This window comes from Rutilus rutilus (assembly GCF_951802725.1).
Source record: "Rutilus rutilus genome assembly, chromosome: 17".
NCBI lineage: Eukaryota > Metazoa > Chordata > Actinopteri > Cypriniformes > Leuciscidae > Rutilus > Rutilus rutilus.
The window spans coordinates 10,711,105-10,730,953 of record NC_140230.1 but is presented as its reverse complement, the minus strand read 5'-3'; the positions used below and the strand labels follow the sequence as shown (position 1 = coordinate 10,730,953).

The 19,849-nt window shown below is 42.2% G+C and overlaps 1 protein-coding gene across 1 annotated transcript in view; it reads left to right on the top strand.

The window, feature by feature from the left end:
• The window catches only part of dnah5 (dynein, axonemal, heavy chain 5), a gene marked incomplete at its 5' end in the record, with an annotated part of 169,651 nt that overhangs the window by 41,190 nt on the left and 108,612 nt on the right, over positions 1–19,849 (top strand). Inside the window, 3 exons of the mRNA XM_084435539.1 lie at positions 7,935–8,106; positions 8,466–8,611; positions 14,421–14,589. Of these exons, the coding sequence (XP_084291665.1) occupies positions 7,935–8,106; positions 8,466–8,611; positions 14,421–14,589 (487 nt within the window). The remainder of the gene's footprint in view (positions 1–7,934; positions 8,107–8,465; positions 8,612–14,420; positions 14,590–19,849) is intronic.

Here is a 19,849-nt window from a genome sequence, read left to right as displayed (position 1 = left end):
CCATGATCAAATTCACCAACTGCATGATCCAACGTGTCCGGCTCAAAGGCAGCCCACTCTTTGAGCTCATTTTCAGGGAAGCGGGCATCCAAGTGCTCACAAACTTTATGGACAAACAGAATAATGTCCCAATTGTGTTCACTGCACTCTCACTTTCCAAAACTGTGAGCGCTCGTTTGCCCCAGTGAACTCGCTCTCCTAAATATTGCGCACGTAGTTCTCTTTCATAGGTTCACTCAACGCTGCGGATAGCGCAGTGGGATATTCTCTGAATGTGCCGATTGTCTGAAGCCCTATAGAATCACGCCAATTCATTGGCTGATGGCGCCCGCGCAATCTGGCTCCGCCCCGACGCTCTTACGTCGCATCATTACATATTCGCGCGCGCCATCTGCTCCTCAGATTTCTCTGCCTTCAGAACGAAGCGGTCACGTTTGCCCTTCGCTCGTGATTTTTCTGAGCTCTAAAAATACGACTTCTGGATTATTCTCGGCGCTTCTGCGACTGTTCAAGCGGAACTCTGTTTCTCCTTACGGTGAAGTTGCCATGGAATACCGACGCTGTACTCCGCCATGTGCTCGTTACATCGCTAACGACGACCCACGCAGTAAGTGATGTTTATGTTTGGGCTTTTCACATGCGCGCGAGGCAGTCATAGGATCGTCTAAAATGCAATTCTGTGAAAATGTGTTGCTCAAAACCCTCAAATCGCGGCTAAAACGCGGTTTTTGAGAGGGAATCATTCGTCTCCCCCTGTCGCGCTCCCGAGGCCTCTCGAGGATCCGCGACTTGGGTTTCGGATGTAGAGCTTGAGGAGTTCGAGCAGACGAGCCCCGCTCTTTCTCTCTCTCGGCACGCGCGAGGCATGCCAGTCGAATTTTCGCACGATTATTTGCGCCCCAGCCCGGGAGCACGCGACGCGGTCTCTTTCGGGCTGGAGGATGTACTTTTTACCGAGGCTTCCGACTCCGAGGATTTCGGGCCTACTCTCGCCGACGAGGTTATCCCGCCGAGCGGCCAGGAAGCGCGGCCTACTGCGGCCTACGCGGGGCTTGTTGACGTACTTTCGCGCGCTACGGAGAAGCTCGCTATTGATTGGCCAGCAAATGTGACTGGTCCAGTGTTTTCTGCAGCCAACAAGCCGGTTCCATTGCCCGCTTGCCTGCACACAAATGCCTTTCACGGCTACCCAGATAAATCCCCAAGAGAGTGTATTTTCTGGTGTCCCGGCCACGGCCGATGGTGTTTTATGTGTGTAAAAAAAAAAAAAAACAAAGGCCCACCCATTTCTACACACAAGCACAGCTCTACGTTCTGCATGTCTCAAGGTTTCTATAAAAACGAAACCAACGTGCATTCACTTCACTCAAGCGGACTATGTTTTCAGTGTGGTAAATGTGCCCGCTATCCCGCGCCCACATCCACACACAGACATGACAGTTCCTACGGGACTCGCCCAGCCCTCCCCCTCTCGGTTGACCGCCGCAGAGGAGTCGAGCGCGGGCAATCTGCCCGCTGTTATCAGCGCGCCCCCTGCCTCAAATGTCATGAGCACGACGCTTATGTAAAAAAAAAATTCCATAAAATAAAATAGGCCTCAACAGAGAAAGCTGCCATTTTTCAGTGATCTGCATCACGAGATTTCCAGATCCTGGAAGCAGCCTTTCTCTGCGCGCCTCACTAATGCGGCAACTTGAGGAGACTTTAGCCGACCATCTTGCTCCGTCGTCTGCGCCGTCCTGGAGGTCGCGCCCCTTCCTCCCCTCTAAAGCATGTAGGACTACTTCCTCTCATTGGGAAATCCTACATGGCGGCTGGGCAGGCAGGCATAAATCACACAGTTCGGTTCGGCTACACTCTTCAGTTTTGCCGCAATCCCCCCTGTTTCAACGGGGTCTTTCCTACTGTAGTAGACAGCGCCACTCAGGCTTCTGTACTTCAGCAGAAAATTTCATCCCTCCTTCTCAAAGGAGCAATAGAGGAGGTTCCTTCAGGGGAAGCCGAGCGGGGCTTTTACAGCCGTTATTTCCTGGTCCCGAAGAAGGGCGGCGGTTTGCGTCCCATACTGGACCTCCGCCGACTGAACTTCGCCCTTACAAAGGGAAATTCAAGATGTTGATGCTAAAAGCTATCATATCTCAGATTCGGCCAGGGGATTGGTTCGTGACAGAAGACCTAGGATGCTTACTTTCACATCCAGGTTGTACGGCGACACAGGCAGTTCCTCAGGTTCGCCTTTGGAGAAAGAGCGTTCCAGTACAGGGTCCTTCCCTTCGGCCTCGCTCTGGCCCCGAGGACATTCACGAAGTGTATGGATGCAGCTCTGGCCCCATTGCGGCTCCAGGGCATCCGTATTCTAAATTACCTGGACGATTGGCTCATTTAGCCCAATCCAGGGAGCTAGTGACCCACCACAGAGACATCGTTCTGAGCCATATCCAGTCTCTCGGTTTTTGAGGTTGAACTCGGAGAAGAGTGTTCTTGCTCCGGCTCAAAGCACCATGGGGGTGAACATGGATTCCGTTCTCATGCAGGCCCGCTTGGCTCCTGCACGGATTTCCAGTCTGACGACATGCTTGGCCCGTTTTTCGCTAGGCCATCATGTGTCTGTGGGCACTTGCCGCAGGATGCTGGGCCTAATGGCCGCGGCCTCCTCCGTGCTACCACTGGGCCTGCTCCACATGAGACCCTTCATGTGGTGGATGAGGGTTCGGCCCTCCGGGCCAACCCTTCGCCTACTGAAGGTATCGCGCAGTTGCTTTCGAGCCCTGTCAGTTTGGCGGGACCCTCTTTTTCTTCGGAAAGGGGTCAGCATGGGTGCGGTATTTCGTCGCCAGATGATTACGACGGATGCCTCTCTCACCGGCTGGGGAGCAGTTTTCGAGGGCAGACCAGCGTGTGGGGTCTGGACTGGCGAGACTCTCTCTTGGCACATAAACTGCCTGGAGTTAAGAGCCGTTTTTCTGGCTCTGCGTCATTTTCTCCCTCTTCTGGAGGGACACCATGTAATTGTCAGAACAGACAACATGGCAGTGGTGTCTCATGTGAACCAGCAGGGGGGTTCTCGGTCGCGCACCCTAGACAGGCATGCGCGTCACTTTCTCCTGTGGTTTCAGAGCAGATTCCTATCTCTAAGAGCAGTTAATGTCCCAGGGGTTATGAACCTCGCAGCAGATTTTCTGTGGAGGCAGAAACTCTGATCGGGAGAATGGATGTTGAACCGCCAGACGGTGGCCCTGATCTGGGAGGTTTTCGGAGAAGCGGAAGTGGACCTCTTTGCATCTCAAGAGTCGTCCCAATGCCCGTTTTGGTTCTCCCTGAGTCCCCCGGCTCCATTAGGGATAGATGCGTTCGCTCACCCTTGGCCAACGCAGAAACTCTATGCCTTCCCGCCCATCAAACTGATCCAGGCGGTCTTGGTCAGAGTGAGAGAGAGCGGAGTCCGACTCTTCCTGGTAGCTCCGTTCTGGCCGTCTCAGCCATGGTTTTCGGAGACATGTGGAAGCTGTTTGTTTGGCCGATCAGAGGCCGTTAGCATTAAAGTAACAACATGTAGTTTTTCAACCTTCATAATATATTTCCAAGACCCTTGTGATGGTACATCGACTTACAATAGGTTGAATGAGACGTCTGCCAGAGCCTGACGGGGTCTGTATCGCTTTTACTGGCACTATGTAACTTCGGGGAGCGGGTAGTAACCAGAGCTCAAAAAGAACTACAAAATTCGACTGCTTTACGGCATACGTCACTTCCTCAAATTAGGCCGTGACAGGCCAACCAGCGCGTTTGTTTTCGTCATGGCTGAAGCAGCAGCGAAACGTAAGAAGTCCAAGGTTTTGTCGGAGTAGAGTCGGAAGAGGAAAAGGGAGAGTGATAAACTGAAAGGCAGGACGAGGATGGCGTGAGCTTATCGTCAGACCGATGCTGACTTGGCCGTCATGCTGTTGAACTAGTAAGTAAATTGCTTGCATACTATCTTTAGTTTTTCTAATCTGTTGTCTGCCTGGCTACGTTACGGAAACTATCTGGTCCTCCATTTATCTTCATGAATCAGCTAACGTTAGTAGATGAGCGAATTATCAATCTGGTAGCTAGTAAACACTAACATGCTAGTTTTAGATGGTTAGGATGCTATCGCTATCATTCTCGTTCAGATTTGAGCATTGCAATCGACATGCAAATCGCAAATGTTTGAGTTAAAATGTTTAGTCTACTAAACATGTATAAATTATGAAAGGAGGAAGATTAATAATATTATCATTGCCCATATGAAAAAAACCTGCATGCTTCATATACAGTAACAGCCCGTTCTCATCCCAAGTCGTCATATACTGACGCTTTCAAAATTTCTTAAATATCTGACGCACAAAGCACCCTTTAGCGTCCATATGAGACGCATAACCCTACCACAGACCTAAACCTACCCATAACCGAAGCGTCTCATATTGACGCTAAGGGTGCTTTGTGCGTCGGATATTGAAGAATGTTTGAAAGTGACGATTTGGGGATGAGAATGCGTTGACAGTAACCGTAAATCATTTTACGACAGCGGTAATGGACAATTCCGCTTCCAACCTGTAGGGCGACCGCAGAGGAAAAGTTCCATGTTGTTGCTTTAAGTTCTGATCTCCCAACTAACGTTCAGGAGACCATTGCGAGTGCTAGAGCCCCTTCTACAAGGAGGCTATATTCTTCCAAATGGAAGGTTTTTGAGACATGGTGCTTAGCACATGATAGGAGCCCAGTTAACTGCCCTGTTGGTTCAGTACTGGAGTTCCTGCAGGAGAAGTTTGCTTCTGGAGCAGCTGCTACCACTCTCAGAGTTTATGTCGCAGCTATTGCAGCACATAGGGAATCGGACGAGATTCCCCTGGGGAAACTAAGGTTAGTTTAGGCCTTCATGCGTGGGGTTAAGCGCCTGAAACCGGCTCGCTCCCCTAGAGTTCCCTCATGGGACCTTTCTGTTGTCCTAGAAGGTTTGACGAAGGCCCCCTTTGAGCCCTTGGAGTCAGCTCCGGAGTGGATTCTGACTCAAGGTTTCTCTTTTGTTGGCTTTGTCCTCATTAAAGCGGGTAGGAGACTTACAAGCTCTTTCTGTTAGCGAGTCTTGCTTGGTCTTTGCTCCTGGCTTGTTCAAGGTTTCCTTGAGGCCGAGACCAGGGTATGTCCCCAAAGTTCTTTCCACAACTTTCCGCTCGCAGGTGGTTAACCTTAACGCTTTCCACCCTCCTCCATTTTCTTCTGAGGAAGATAGGAAGCTTAACTTGCTCTACCCAGTTCGTTCTCTTAAGATATATGTAGACCGCTCAGGCGGTTGGAGGAAATCTAACCGGCTTCTGGTTTGCTTCGGTCTGCCTGACATGACAGAGTAACATGACCATTTTGTTCATGTCTAGCGCATGGTCTGCGTAGAACTTGGTAATGGCATCAAGGATGTTTTCTGCAGTGCATCCTGAAAGCTGAATGATTCCAGCAAAAACTGTCTTGTAACTAAAATCAGTTTGCTCCCGAAACTTAATGTAAAGCACAAGCATCTTATGCGCTGAGATATCGGTACTTTCATCCACAATTTGTGTGTGGACACGAGCATTTCTTATGCTGCTTATCATCTCAGTCTGTACAACTGAGTTGATACATTCCACAAATTCAAAAGCATAATTTTTGCTTCTCCAACTCTGTGGTAGGTCGACGTATTTTGCCATATGATCGTGTATATCCTGAACTGATAACATGGACATGTTGGTGTTAATTGCTAGCATCACATTGTCGATCAATATTTTTATTTGTTCAGGGTCGGATCGTGCTCTCTGAATTCGTCTCTCTCGGGATTCATTAGTTTCGGTGAGAATTTTATCGATAGAGTTCCCATGTCTAAGTCTTAATGTTTTCAATGCGTCTACATGGACTTTCTGTGTCAGATGACGCTTTAGATAATCAAGCTTCCACTCGGACCAATGTTTTCCCCGAGCGAACTCTCCTTTCGCTTTTGCCTCCGAGCAGAATTTGCAGATCACGCCACTCCTTTCTTCATATGTAAATACGTCTGAAAGTTTTATCCTACCTGGACCATCTTTTGTGTCAGTTTGGACTATTTCATCTAGCCACTCATGTTTAAACGTTAGGCAGACCTTTTTCTGGGGCACCTGCTCTGCCTTTCTCTTCGCCATGGTAGCCTACTGTATAACTGCTGGGGCACGCCAAGAGTAGCCTAAGGATACTTTGTATGTAAACATTCTAACGGATTACACGCCATAAAGTGCGTATCATATGCACGCGAAAACTGCGTATCATATGTACGCAAAAACTCGTTTTGGCGTATAAATGATACGAGAAATATCATTCGTGCTATAGATACGCACTTTCATGAGATCGGGCTCTACATCAGTATTTTAAATGTTTATTACCTAGCCTGCTTCGCCTTTGATGCTCAGATGTTTAACCCCTGAAAAAAAAAAATCGTTTGTGCGGTCTGAAAAATGTGCGCGGTCTGAAAAATCTATTGCGCGGCCAGTTCAACTGGCCTGCGCGGCCGCGCGCGCAGCTTAGAGGGAACATTGCCCTGGGGCTGAGTCCACATCCACACTATTAAACATGATGAATGTGTGTGTGGAGAGGACGAGCCTGCCGCAGCACAAACATCCCTCAAAGACGCACCTACTGCTGCCTACCATGGTGTGAATAGAAATCACCCAAGCTTGGGACAATTGTGCCCGCATCTTGGTCAAACCCCAAACCTCCCTGAAATGTTGTTTTCTGGCATGGTGACAGATTGCTCTTCTTTAGATTTCGTCTCAAACCTAAATTCTCGATATGACCGGGAACAACATCTCAATGTCAAACTGCCTACTCTCGTGATCTGGCGACAATGAGCCAATCGTCGATGCCGTTTAGCACCCGGATGCCAACCCTTACTGCCTTTCTGGTAGGGAAACACGCTCCATGGCCCCTTTGGCGCAAGAAACTGGCTTCACTGTTATAAGCACACCGTTGAAACGCAGAGGACGATACTTTAACTGGATCCTGTGACCATTTTCTATTGTTCGAAGTACCCACTTAGAGATATTGGGCAGAAGTTTTCATGCTCTTAACTCGTCTGCAAGGGAAACAAATTTTACACTTTTGTTAAAAGTGAGGGAGGGAACAATCTTGGTGCCCTGAAACAGCATGCTGACAGAAGGCAACCGAGACTAAAGAACATTTGTTTTTAGCGGAATATGGGGCAATAACCCCGCCAGGAACAGTTATTTATAGAATTGATTACACACTGCATTGTGTCACCTATCTTTGTCCTAGGTCAATGTTTTGGTGAGTACTACACGTGACACTTGCATGCTCTGAAGGCATTCCCATTGCGTCAACACCATGATGCCGCGTCAATGTTCCCTCAAAAGGGAACTAATGAAACTAAGGCAAACAGGAGCTACTGTAAACCACTGGAAATGGGAAACACTGGAACAAGGGGAACAGAAAATGCACTTAAAAATCATACATTTTTAATGGTTTTAGTTTTAGTTAACTATAAAAACCCTGCATAGAGAACATCAAAATGGTAAAAAGAAGCTCAACTGTATTTGCTTGATGCTAATACCTACTTGATTGACACACAAAGACAAACCTCTCTCGCATGTCAAGCAAGCACATTTGAGCTTCTGTTGACCATTTTTTTGTACTTTATATATTTACATTGATCAATGTTTATATGTTGAATGATGTTGTTTATAAAATGTTTATGTAATACTGCTTATATCGCCGTTCACATTTTGTGCTAGATAGCAAATCAGTTTCTTTCATCCTAATGTTTTTTTTTTTTTTCAAACCATTCAAGTAAGCCCATCAGGTCAGTAGTATGGAACTGTGCTCTGACATGCATAGCTTTACTAACAAGGTCATTTTTTTTGTGTGTGTGCTTTTGCCTTGTATGTTGCCTGCCTCAGTTGATGATGACAGAGAACTCCAGGGTGAGGTCTAAGATCCAGCCAGCCTTTGAACAACTGCTCATGCCACACGTCGCTAAAGTAGATGAGGCCATCCTGCCCGGTCTGACCTCCCTCAATTGGACCTCCCTAAACATAGAGAAATACCTTAATCAAATCACTGCTGCACTTGGTGAGTGTAGTGACTGTAACCACTTTACAGAGTTAGTTAGCTGATTTCCATCCCCACATCAGTAACATTCACTACAGTAAATGGCCACAAGTATGTGGATACCCAAACACCCCCATATATACTTTTTTTTTTAACTGTGCCAAGTGCCACTATAACAGCCTCCACTCTTCTTGGAAGGCTTTCTATTTTATGTGGGAACATGTCTGCCAGGGTTTTCTCCCATTTAGACACAAGCATCAGTGTGGACAAAGGGATGTTCACATACTTTCGTCCTTGTAGTGTACAAAAATGCTTGCTTGTAATTGTGGCCTGTATGATTATATATCTGAAATGAAAGGGTTCTTTCTTCTGGTTCACAGACAACCTTGAACTTCTGCTGCACAGAGTGAATGACCTGGTTGAGTTTAGAATCGATGCTGTTCTGCAGGAAATGAGCACAACTACGCTGTCTGTGCTGCCTGAAGATGAGCCATGCACCTGCGAGGAGTTTGTTCAGACCACCAAGGTACACACACATACATACACAATAAAACAAATGTATTCATAGCAACATGCGGTTATTTTCAAAGGATAGTGAGGCTAAACGATTTCCACTTGCTGATGTAAATAAGCAGATCTTTGAAAATATAGAGGTCTCACAAACTGATCTCATCAGAAAACGTAACAATTATATGAGATGGTGATTTTGAATGAATTTTGTGTGAAGTACGATGTGATTCATATGGTCCACCACTAAATATAACTGTAACTGGGGTGTAAGCAGATTGTAAGAGATACAAATACATTCATACAAATTCATAAATTCATACAAATTAGATATTAATTCACCAAAATATAGCTGCAAATTCCCATGAGAGTGTGTTGGGCTCTCAATACCAATTTCAATATGACGTCTTTATTCACTGTCAATGCTCCTTTAGTAACATCAGGGCTGTTATCATAAGGGTACAATTTCTTTATGTAGTTAGAATGGACAGCAAACTTTTAGGGAAACCTGCTCATGAATCTGAATTGAGTCCGTACTCCTGATAATCTACAAAGCCTTTTTACAATTTATCATTACATTTTAGTATTGAAATGGTACCAAAGTACCAGTACTTTTGACAACCCTACTTGGCTTTTTTGGTATCTTGCTACTATTTGCAATTACATCTTTGTTACACGTAATTTATGTTGTGACTAGACCAGCAACGTACCAAAAAAAAGGAGACGTGTCCCGCAGGACCGAGTGTCTGAGTCAGGGCTCCAGACTAACTTTTTTCACCTCCGTCCTGGAACCGTCCTGAAAAACGATTTGAACCGTCCTAAAGTGAATGTCAACCGTCCCAAAATAAACATGTTGTTTCTGTACTTTGTTATTATCATCTATAGTTGTTAGCTGTTAGTCACATAATAAAAACACCATTAAAATGTTTATGATATATATTACTATATTTATTTAGCTCCATTCAAAGTAGTTATCTGTAAACAGGTAAAAAACAGATTTAATAAAAAATAACGAGTTAAATGCTTTTTTGTATTCATGCAGAACAAATCTTTTTTTTTATTTTTTTTTTTTTTACATATACGAAAATTAAGATAAAAATACATACAGCTCAAAACGTTTTTGAGTTGGTTGGATTAAAAAAATAACAAATAAATACTGGTGACTAGCCTACATATCTCAAAAATATCATCATTCTTTATTCTTTCAAGCAGCAGACATTTATTTGTATGAATTAAATATAATGAATCATTATTAAAGCTATTAACGAGCAGTGAATGCTTTTCTCTTTTTCTTTTGTTGCTTGATCAATATTAAGGACACAGACCGCATTAGCTTTATTACCCACTGTCACTTTAAGACATCGGATCATGTCCAGTGACGTGCGCTGATGCACATCCGATACACTCAAAACTGTTTAAGACATAACCAACATAGTTTACGTGAATTCTCTCCAAAACGGACATTTCGACATAATGTTGTGTGTATTTGTCCATTCAGACACGAAAGAGAACTCAATTCAGTACTCGCGCGCTGTATACAGTAGGTGTCTATGTGCATGGTTGCACGCTTCGGGTCGGGTGTGTGCGCACAGAAAACCGTACCGAATAGAGCTCTTTTTTTGCGTCGTCACTCTTATTCAGATCTATATGTCTGCTCTACTCATTCTCCCAGATGTAAATTTTTTTTTAACGTTTTATGAGACATGCAGCGCATGTCAACTCGTGTGCCGCTGGGTAGATCAGCACGTTACAGTACAAATGTGCGCATCTACCACAAACGCAGGACATCAGTTCTGACTGGATCGCTTCCCAAATCGTCACTATCTAACATTTTTGTCTAGTTTTTATTCGTTGACAAAAATGTCAGTAGATTTTCGTCATGGTTTTTGTCATTCAAAACTAGTTTTTATTTAGTTATCGTCTCGTTTTCGTCTGTGAAAATAAGCCATGTGATAGATGTACTGCGAAACAAGTCTCCGGGTGAGTAGCCGGCCAGTGATAATAACTATAGTAACAGCATGAGAAGACGCGCTCCGTTGTAGTCAGCGCTTGGTCCGTTAGTTTTGACATTTTCTAAGCAAGATTACCCTAATAGTAATAAATGAGAACACATACAAAAATGTATTTCGTCCTGTAGGCGTCCTGGAGAATATTTCTGTTCGTCCTAAACACATTTTCTGTCGTCCCCAGGACGATAGGACGCCGTTAGTCTCGAGCCCTGGTCTGAGTCATGTGTACCAACTGGCCAATCATGGCGGATGCAGTGATGACGTTGCAGGGTTCTCCTCAGTGTATAAAAAGATCACCTGAAAACACGTCATCAGTTTCAATGTCTTCAGGAAGCCGCTTGTCTGTGTGCTTTGTGAAGATTGCAGTGTGTGAAAGAGAAGAAAACATGGCAAGCGAACAGTTTCCGTTGTATCCCTCCATGCCCGTGTTTCATAACGCCTGGTGATGGTCACAATACGTATGTGTGTTATCTGTCTAGGAGTCAAGCATGCATGTATGCATTGTGATTATTTCTCTCTGAGAAAGCTCCGCTCTCGGTTGGCTCTCTTCAAGAGTGATCATGAGGGATCTCAGCCGCAGCGACTTGAGGAGTGTGAGCAAGTTCCCCTCACTTCTCCCCCTAGCTATGCTGTCCTCATGCCTGAAATGGAAGCCCACTCGGCGGTTTCTTCCGTGGAATATGAGGTTTCATAGCTCGCTCATGATTCTGACGATTCAGAAAGTGTGGAGTCACTAGAGACAGACGTGAAGAAAATCTGTTTCCTGCTCCATGCAACAGCATGCCGAATACGATGAGCTAGTGGAGCAGTCATAAGTGCACTGCTCCAGTGAGCCTTCCATTTCTTCCAGACCTGCACACTGAGGTGTCAGGTTCGTAGGAACATCCATTCTCTGCTCGCGTGGTCCATTTTGCTTCAAATTATTCTAATGTAGAGGGGCTGAGCTAACGGGGTTATGGGAGGATGCCGCAGGTGGAGAGGAATTTAGCAAGTTATTTCTTCCTGGGGACATCCTCATCATTGAAGGCTCCCGTTTTGCCCTCTAAGCCATGTCAGATGACATCGAGGTTGTTGGGCAAAGCGTATTCAGAGGCTGGTCAGACTGGCGGAGCTTTGCATATTATGTCGGTATTACAAGCTTACCAGTCAGACCTGCTTAAGGACCTGGATCGGGGGAAGGATTATCTCCTGAGGCGGTCTCCGAACTGTGCATGGCCACGGATTTAGCTCTTCACGTTACCAGGAAGGCAGCTTGTTCCCTTGCATAGATATATACACTAGATGTCGCCTTGGGGTTCTAAGCATGCGTCAAAACCGCCGCCATCTTGGAACAGGGGTCTTGTCATAGGAAGTAGCTAGGTAACGCTGCTTTCTCCGCCTGTACTTCGAATTTATGGATGATGCTGGACTTTTGTGCTGCGTATGGATGTTCACACGAACGAAATCTAAACCAGACAGCAAGGGATTACATTTACTCTGTGGATGGCAGTAGTCAAGTTTTTTTTTTTTTTTATAAGTTAAGTGTACATTTCTCTGCTTGGAGGAAGAAAATGAACTGTGATTCTCGCACAGAAAATTAATTGTGAATGTGCTGTACTCTTTAGATATTATTTGAAATAACCCTTGTGTTTAAAATGTACAATATGCAGGAGTTGATCCTCAATACCCACTTTTGGCTGTGTTGTTCCTAACTTTTGATTATTTTTTTTTTTTTACCGATTGTACTCAAACTTTTTAATAAAAAATAAAAAAAACAGTGTGGCGCTTGTAACCTGTAAGTACAGTCCTAATAGTATGCTTGTCCTCTCCCTGTCAATCTTCAAACAGTACATCCATGATTATTATACATAGAATTCCACAAATCCTATGTATGTGTATGTTTTGCACAAGGATACAGTGGGCTCAAGGGCTTGTTTCTTCCTTGCAAACTGGGGATGGAGGTGTGGAAGGACACTGGAATTTGTGAAAATGTCAACTGTTTAAAGCCTTTCTTTAAAGTGAATTTCGTTTTGTATAAATTGTATCTTAATTTTAATCATTTTTTCATCAAACAATTGCCTGGATTTAGGCCTAATTAATAAGAAGCAAATATAACGAACAGACAATATAATCACGGAGGCGCCCGCGCGGTCACTTGCATTGCACGTGAACTGGAGCGCATCTCATCCTAACTTAACGAAACTCAGTGTATGCCTCACAGACATGAGAAATACATCAAATACACAAAGCTTGAAATGTCTTTAAACGAAATAATTCAAAACGAAAAGAAAAAGGCTACTCTCTGATTATGTAATCCATTATGTGCATTTCTCTCTATAGGCGCGTTCACTACGAATATGGCGATCGTCAACTTCATCTTTGCAGCCGAGTCGACACTGTAAGAAAACACTAGTTTATTAATAAAAAAAATCAATGCACGCGCCACCGGATTTACAAATGCACATCTTGCTTGTTGCACGCACACATATTATGTCGAAATAACGAGATATTATGTTGAAATAACATTATTATTAATAATACATCTTTTAGAATATTTGATTGAATGCTAAATGTTGCGCTTGTTCAATTTAATAAAATTAAAACTTTAATTGTGATCATTAAAATAATTGAATATTAAATATTTAGTGGCCAAGTTTTGCTAATTCATATATATATATATATATATATATATATATATATATATATATATATATACAAGTAGCGATAGTTCATTCTAAGTTTACTCAAGTGAAAGAATGTGACTAATAAACTTAGGCCTATAGCACTAGGCATTATATTTTGAAAAAGAAGTAGATTATCTTAATATCAAAACCTTACATTTTCTCTGGACTCGATGATAAATACATGTCTGACCGATGGAACGAACAAAAAAAAAAAAAACTAGAAAATCGCATTCATGACGATTTATGGTGATTTTATTTCCGTTAGACCTTTGTCTACATTGACGCTGATGCATTAAAGAGGAGGGGCTCCCCTGTTCCAAGATGGCGGCTCTATTGACGCATTCGTTCCAATGAACTGCCGTATACAAGGCGACATCTAGTGTTTATTTCTATGGTTCCCTTGGACGATTTATGGCTGCTCTGGTGACAGCGGAGAGGCATCTGTGGCTTACTTTGTCTCGCCCTCTGGACTGTTTGGTGCTGCCTTAGAGACGGTAGTGAACAGATTTAGAGAGGCACTGGCGCAGTGGGAAGTTAATTCCTCGCTGAGTGCAGAACGCCTACTAGAAAGCCTGAGCCCTTGCCAGGGACGAGTTCCTGGAGAGAGGAGTGGAAGGCGAGTGTAGTCGCCCATGCACCCTCTCCGAGGAGAATTGCACTCAGATATTAAGTGAGGTTACGCTCCTTCCCATTGCAACGTTGTGCAGGGTGTTTCCATTTGCTAGCTGACTTTTTAAGTTTCAGTGCCTAATGTTCTAATATTTTAGGTCTCCAGGAAGGCACTGGTCTGCATGGCGTAGTTGGTATTGACATCCCCATTGAGTCATCTGACGTGGCGTTGAGTTCCCTCAAAAAGGAGGAATGAGACGCCGCATCGCTTTTCCATGCTTCCTTCAGACATTTGAAGCTGATGATGTGTTTTCAGGTTCCCTTTTTTACGATGGGGAGCACCCTGTGACGTCATCACTGTGTCCACCATGATTGGCTAGGTGGTATACATGCCTCAGACACTGGGTCCTGCGGGATGCATCCAAATTGCGTCATCTTACACGGCGTCTCGTTCCTCTCTCGGAACCATGGTTACATGGTTGAGATGTTTTCTGACTGAAGAAATAATCAATCTGATCATGCTCATTCAATTTATTTCTCATTTTAGGAGCTTTGCATCAAAGGAGCCCAAATGCTGCATACCAAAAGCTCATTGGTGGAGGAGGCAGCCAATGAGCTGATTAATATGTTACTGGAGTTTGAGCAGAAAGAGGAAGAAGAGAGAAACCGTGATGAAAGCAGGACAGAGAGTAAAGTGGAACAGATGGACAGTGATGGTAAGGCCTGCTGTTGATCATCCATGCGGTATATGCTCTATAAATGTTATCAATATATTAAATTAATCAATTTCAATCAATTTAACCCTCTGAGGTCGGCAAACGCGCCCCCGCGTTTTGCTGGACTTTTTTTACATTGTAGCACTTTAAACTTAAATTACTCCGTCATTTATGGTCATACAGAAAAAATAAATATAAAAAAAGAATCTGTGATATTTCTACTTTTGTATGTGTCCACTTACAATCAAATCAAAACATTGTGCTTTTGAAACATAAAGAAAATAAACAGGGTGTGCGTTCTGCCTCTCCGTCGCGGTGAACTTTTTTTTCTTGAGCACGTCTATAAACTGAAACAAAACTCAGCGAATACTTGTCACACATTTATGAGCCATATACCTTTATAAACATTTAAGTGTGTACTTTTAAATGATCGGATTCAAACTGAAAACAAATATTTTCTGTTTAAGTAATTTGTATAAAACCAACAAGATGTCCAGCTTCTCAAACGCTTCCTAATTATTTCTAATTTGGCCACGCCTACTCGCGCAAAAGATATTCACATGCAAATCTCCACATGGAACGCGAACGCGCTCGTTACCTCAAAAACAAAACACTTCATCAGTCTCTGCTTTTCGTCGAGTTTGAAAGACGTGAGTTTACATTGGCTTTACCCCAGAAGAAGAATGCGATTTCAAGACAAGAAAGATAAGGTAAGAAATTCTTACATATTAGTTTGTTATTGTTGCATAAATTTCACATTGCAGTTGAACTGTTGCTAGATATATGGTGAATATTATAATATTTAGACCCGTGTTTACTGTTACTGTGTTTGTGGATATCTGCTCAAACGTAGATATGTATATGGTAGGCCTAACCATAATTATATTTGAGCGCGATCGCGTTTGAATGTATCATATTTTTAAACGCGATCGCGTTTGAATGCATCATATTTTGGAAAAGCAAAACGCTCCAAACGGCTTCATGTTTTACTATTATCTCATTTCATATCATCATAACGAATGGAAACATTTGAAGTAACATGATAATCAATATATTTTTCTCTAGCTTAGTTGTTACTGAAATCTTTTTGAAAATGTATATAGGCTGCTATATTGTTATTATTTTATGCAGCACTGCGCATAGCCTATACCTACAAGGCACAACAAACCTGTGTTCATTATATAATATATTGTTGGAAACATTTGTGTGAGTGTGTGTGTGTATTCTGTGAATTTTAAAAAGCAATTTTAACCAGAAAAATCTCAAATGTATTCCCAAAATCGTGCAGGCCTTTCTCTTGATATCAGTATGTTCACTTTTTTCTTTTTTTCTTTTTTTTCAGGGCCCAGATGCCACTGAGTCCTGCTGACTTCAACATTCACAGTACATGTCTCTGTACATGAACATGGTAAAGTGAAAATCAAACACCTTGGAAATGAAAGGTATGTACAATGTTTTTAGGAATGGCACAAAGGTCTCTTTCTTTGGATCATTGTTATCAATAAGTGTTTTTTTTTTTTGTTGTGTATCTTTGGATTATGTTGTAAATAAATCCAAACAATTTTAAAAGCCATTCTTTTTTTAATCTCCTCATTCTTTGTGCAAGGTTGGTCAGAATGATGGGCCCTGATAAGCTCCTAATAGGGCCATTAGGGTGTGTCTTTGTCTTTCTCAGGTGTAAAAAGCCTTACATACTAATGAGATGATCCGCCCCTTCGCATATTGCTTTTTCACACAAAACACGTCGTAAAAATTTTAAATCAATATATTGTCTTCTCTGAATGAGCAGTCAGGGTGATTTTCACATAGTTTTAGAGCAAATATTCTAGGCTACGTCATACAATTTTCAAAAGTCTTGTTAAGAAATAATCAGTATGGGTTTCATGACCTTATTTCAGTGAGAATTTTTTTTTGTATTTTCACAAACCACGCATAAATGTCATTATCTCAAAACTACAAACTTTTACACACATGCTGTTGATATATTATTGTAGCAGAGTTTGTGCTGAATACAGTGTAATTAGACTTTAGCCATGAAAATGTCACAAGTAACAGAAATAAGCACAAATGTCAAGGCATGTCAAAACATCCCAAGGGCCCCAAAAACACCTTAGACCCCAGAGGGTTAACAAAAAAATACTCAATTTGAAGAATTAAGGTATGTGGGGATGCTCTGATCGATTAGCTGTTTATCGGTATTGGCCGATAATCACATTCTATGACTCGACAGATAGCCACTAAATTTATGAGGGTATGAGACGCACATGTAAACAGTATAACAGATGAGGCTTTTGCATTTGTTCTGCTTTGTAACTTCGCGAAGCCTAAATCTGTACTAATTATTCACCTTTATTATTACAAAATATTTTTAAAACATCAAAACCAATGCATTTTCATACAGTGTGCATAATATTTCATATATTCCCCATAATTCTATACATTTTGGCAGAGATTCCAACTGAAAAGTAAATTCATCACCCAGAGACAAGAACCAATTACTTAATATATCAAAAAGATTACCCAATCATGAACACTGCACACATTTTTTTAATTTATTTAATCGATCTCAGAACAAAGGATTGAGGTGTACCACATGTCTGTTTGTATAGCCCCAAGTACAATCCTCCACTAGAGGTCACCTGTCCACTTGTCAATCGGACGTTTGTACAGGGTACGCCAGCAGCCTTTAGGAGAAGAGTTGGATCCAAAAAATTGTCTCCATCTTGTTGAAGAAACTTGCATATTGGAAACAGGTTGCATTCTTTCCAGCAGATTCAAAACTTTCCAGAACTGGGGTGCTATGAGACAGTAAACATCTTTCATCTTCCTCCCAGTCTTCCACAGCCCCGCTTACAATGATTGAGGGAAAGATATAACTATGCCCCTCTACACATTAATTTACAACAGCTGGGTTTTTCAAAAATACTTGATAAACTGCTCTCAAGTCCTTGAATATTTCTGCAATTCACTGTTGTAAAAATCTATTTTACACCACTTTTTTGTCTCAAGTCTTTCACACTACTTCTCATGATATGTCCCAGCTTATTACACCCAGCTGCTAACAGCTGTGCTTATTTTCAGAGAACAACAGTCTTGAAGGTCAAAAGGAGTTCAAAAACAGTGGCTCCTCTAATAACCAAAAACCAGCAGGTGTATTAGATGGTCTTGATACAACAAAAACGTTCCAGGCCTCCAGCGCAGGTCTATAAAAAGAGGGAGGGTCCACCATTTCAGTCTTGCAGCTGCATTAAAAACAAATATTTATCAAAACCCATTCCACTTGCCATCCTTAAAAGAGCTATTGCAGTGTCCATCCAGGCAGAATATTTGTTGTACAATAGTCTTGTTTGGGCTGTTTGTAGCCGAAAAGTCGAAATGTATTGCAGATATCATTAATTCAAGATTTTAAAGTACAACATAATTCGAGAATTTATTCTGATTCGAGGGGAATCAGAATGCCAAATCCTGACTGAGAGAGGTGGAGCTGGGGATGGAGGAGGGTAATTAGCTCCTGAGAAACGTGATAGCTGCTGATAATACTGAAGGAGCTTATATATGTATACAGTGTTAGGCATTGTATTCCTATAGGTAGACGTGGATCAGCTGAGAGCTTGACCAACGTGACTTGCCAGAACTGACGCTACGCTTGATTTTAAAGACTGGAATAAAAAGTCACTGCATCTAATATTACTGGTCACCCTCCCATCAGGAAGGTGAAGACTCTAAATTAACAAAAACTACTGCAAAGTGCCCGTGCAAAATCAGTTTTTGTGTGTGTTTTTAGTAATTGTTGGTTCGGTGTGTTTGAGTGCTCATTGTTACAATTACACAGCAAAAGTTCAGTGACATTTTTAATTGTGCATGGTAGAAAGCACACAGTGAACTCAGAGAAAACGCTATGCTTGAGCAAACAGTTTGTGAATAGGCTACTACAAATGATGCCCGTGAAAGAGACTGTGAATGCATTGAATAGGATATGTTTAGTTGGTGAATTGCATAGGCTACTATTACACAGTAGCGATAACATTAAGCGCACCAGAATGAAATGTAATATTCAGAAGTAAACAGCATAGCTGACTTATAGGGAGAAGGAAAGGAGGAAAAATGCCAACTGTTGCTTGTTCTCACACGACAGCATCAAACTTCACGCTGACATGTTGACCCCAGGGAATCTTTTAAAAAAACTTTCAATTCTTGTACTCTTGGGCATCCATGTCATTAACAGAGACAAACCAAGACCTTACTAGAGCTCCCTTCAGCCTTTCATTCAAAAACAACCCCAATTCTCTTTTTTTTCTTGCAGGTTATTAAGTAAATTAGGATCATATCTATTAATTAGATCCACCTCCATATTTGATATGTCCTTCTCAATTGACTGAATGGTTTCTTTTTTTTATTTTTATTTTTTTGAATTATCAGTGTGTTGCAAACAAAACAATTTAATATTTGTTTTCCCTATTTCCCACCACTGTTTAAAATGATCAAAAGTGCCTTTTCTCTATTTTTTTCTATACTTTTTAACTGCAGTTAAATGCTTATTTAAACGCTTAATTTTACTCAAGAGTTCAACCCCCACAGTCTTATGAAGAAATGTAAATGACTTTACAAACGTCTCTACATTAGAAAAAAGTCCTTAACATCAACCTGCTTTCCAAAAGTATTGTCTAGAATCTGATCAATTTCCTCTAAAGTATACAAAGAGAGATCCTTCTGAGGATATTGAGAGTTCTCTTCAAACCCATATCAATATCCTGTCAATATCCTGCATAGAAGCGGACTCATCTGACAATGCATCCTCTGCTGCCTTCAGCGATTCTGTTCGACTCTTCTCTGCATCACACCCATACTGATCAGCACTAGTACTTGGCACCACAGTCTTGTCACATTCATTGTCACACTGTCACCTTTTTCGCCTTTTTTCACCTTTGTTGCAATTGGCTTTCGGCTTGCTTAGTTGGGGACATTTAATTTATTTTAATATTCAACATCATGGTTTTCTCCAGAGCGGCTAAATACATATATGAATGAACTAAATTAATAACTTTTTTACTACAAAAATGAAACATCACTGAACTTACTTAAGATGGACTGTGATGCTATTTTCTTCTGGAAACAAACTTTGTTCCATTATTTTCCTGTTATCTCTGTAAAGCTGCTTTGAAACAATCTGTTTTGTAAAAAGCGCTATATAAATAAAGGTGACTTGACTTGCCCTGTTCAGCCACTAAAAATTCTTTACCTTTACCAGCGTTATCAGTAT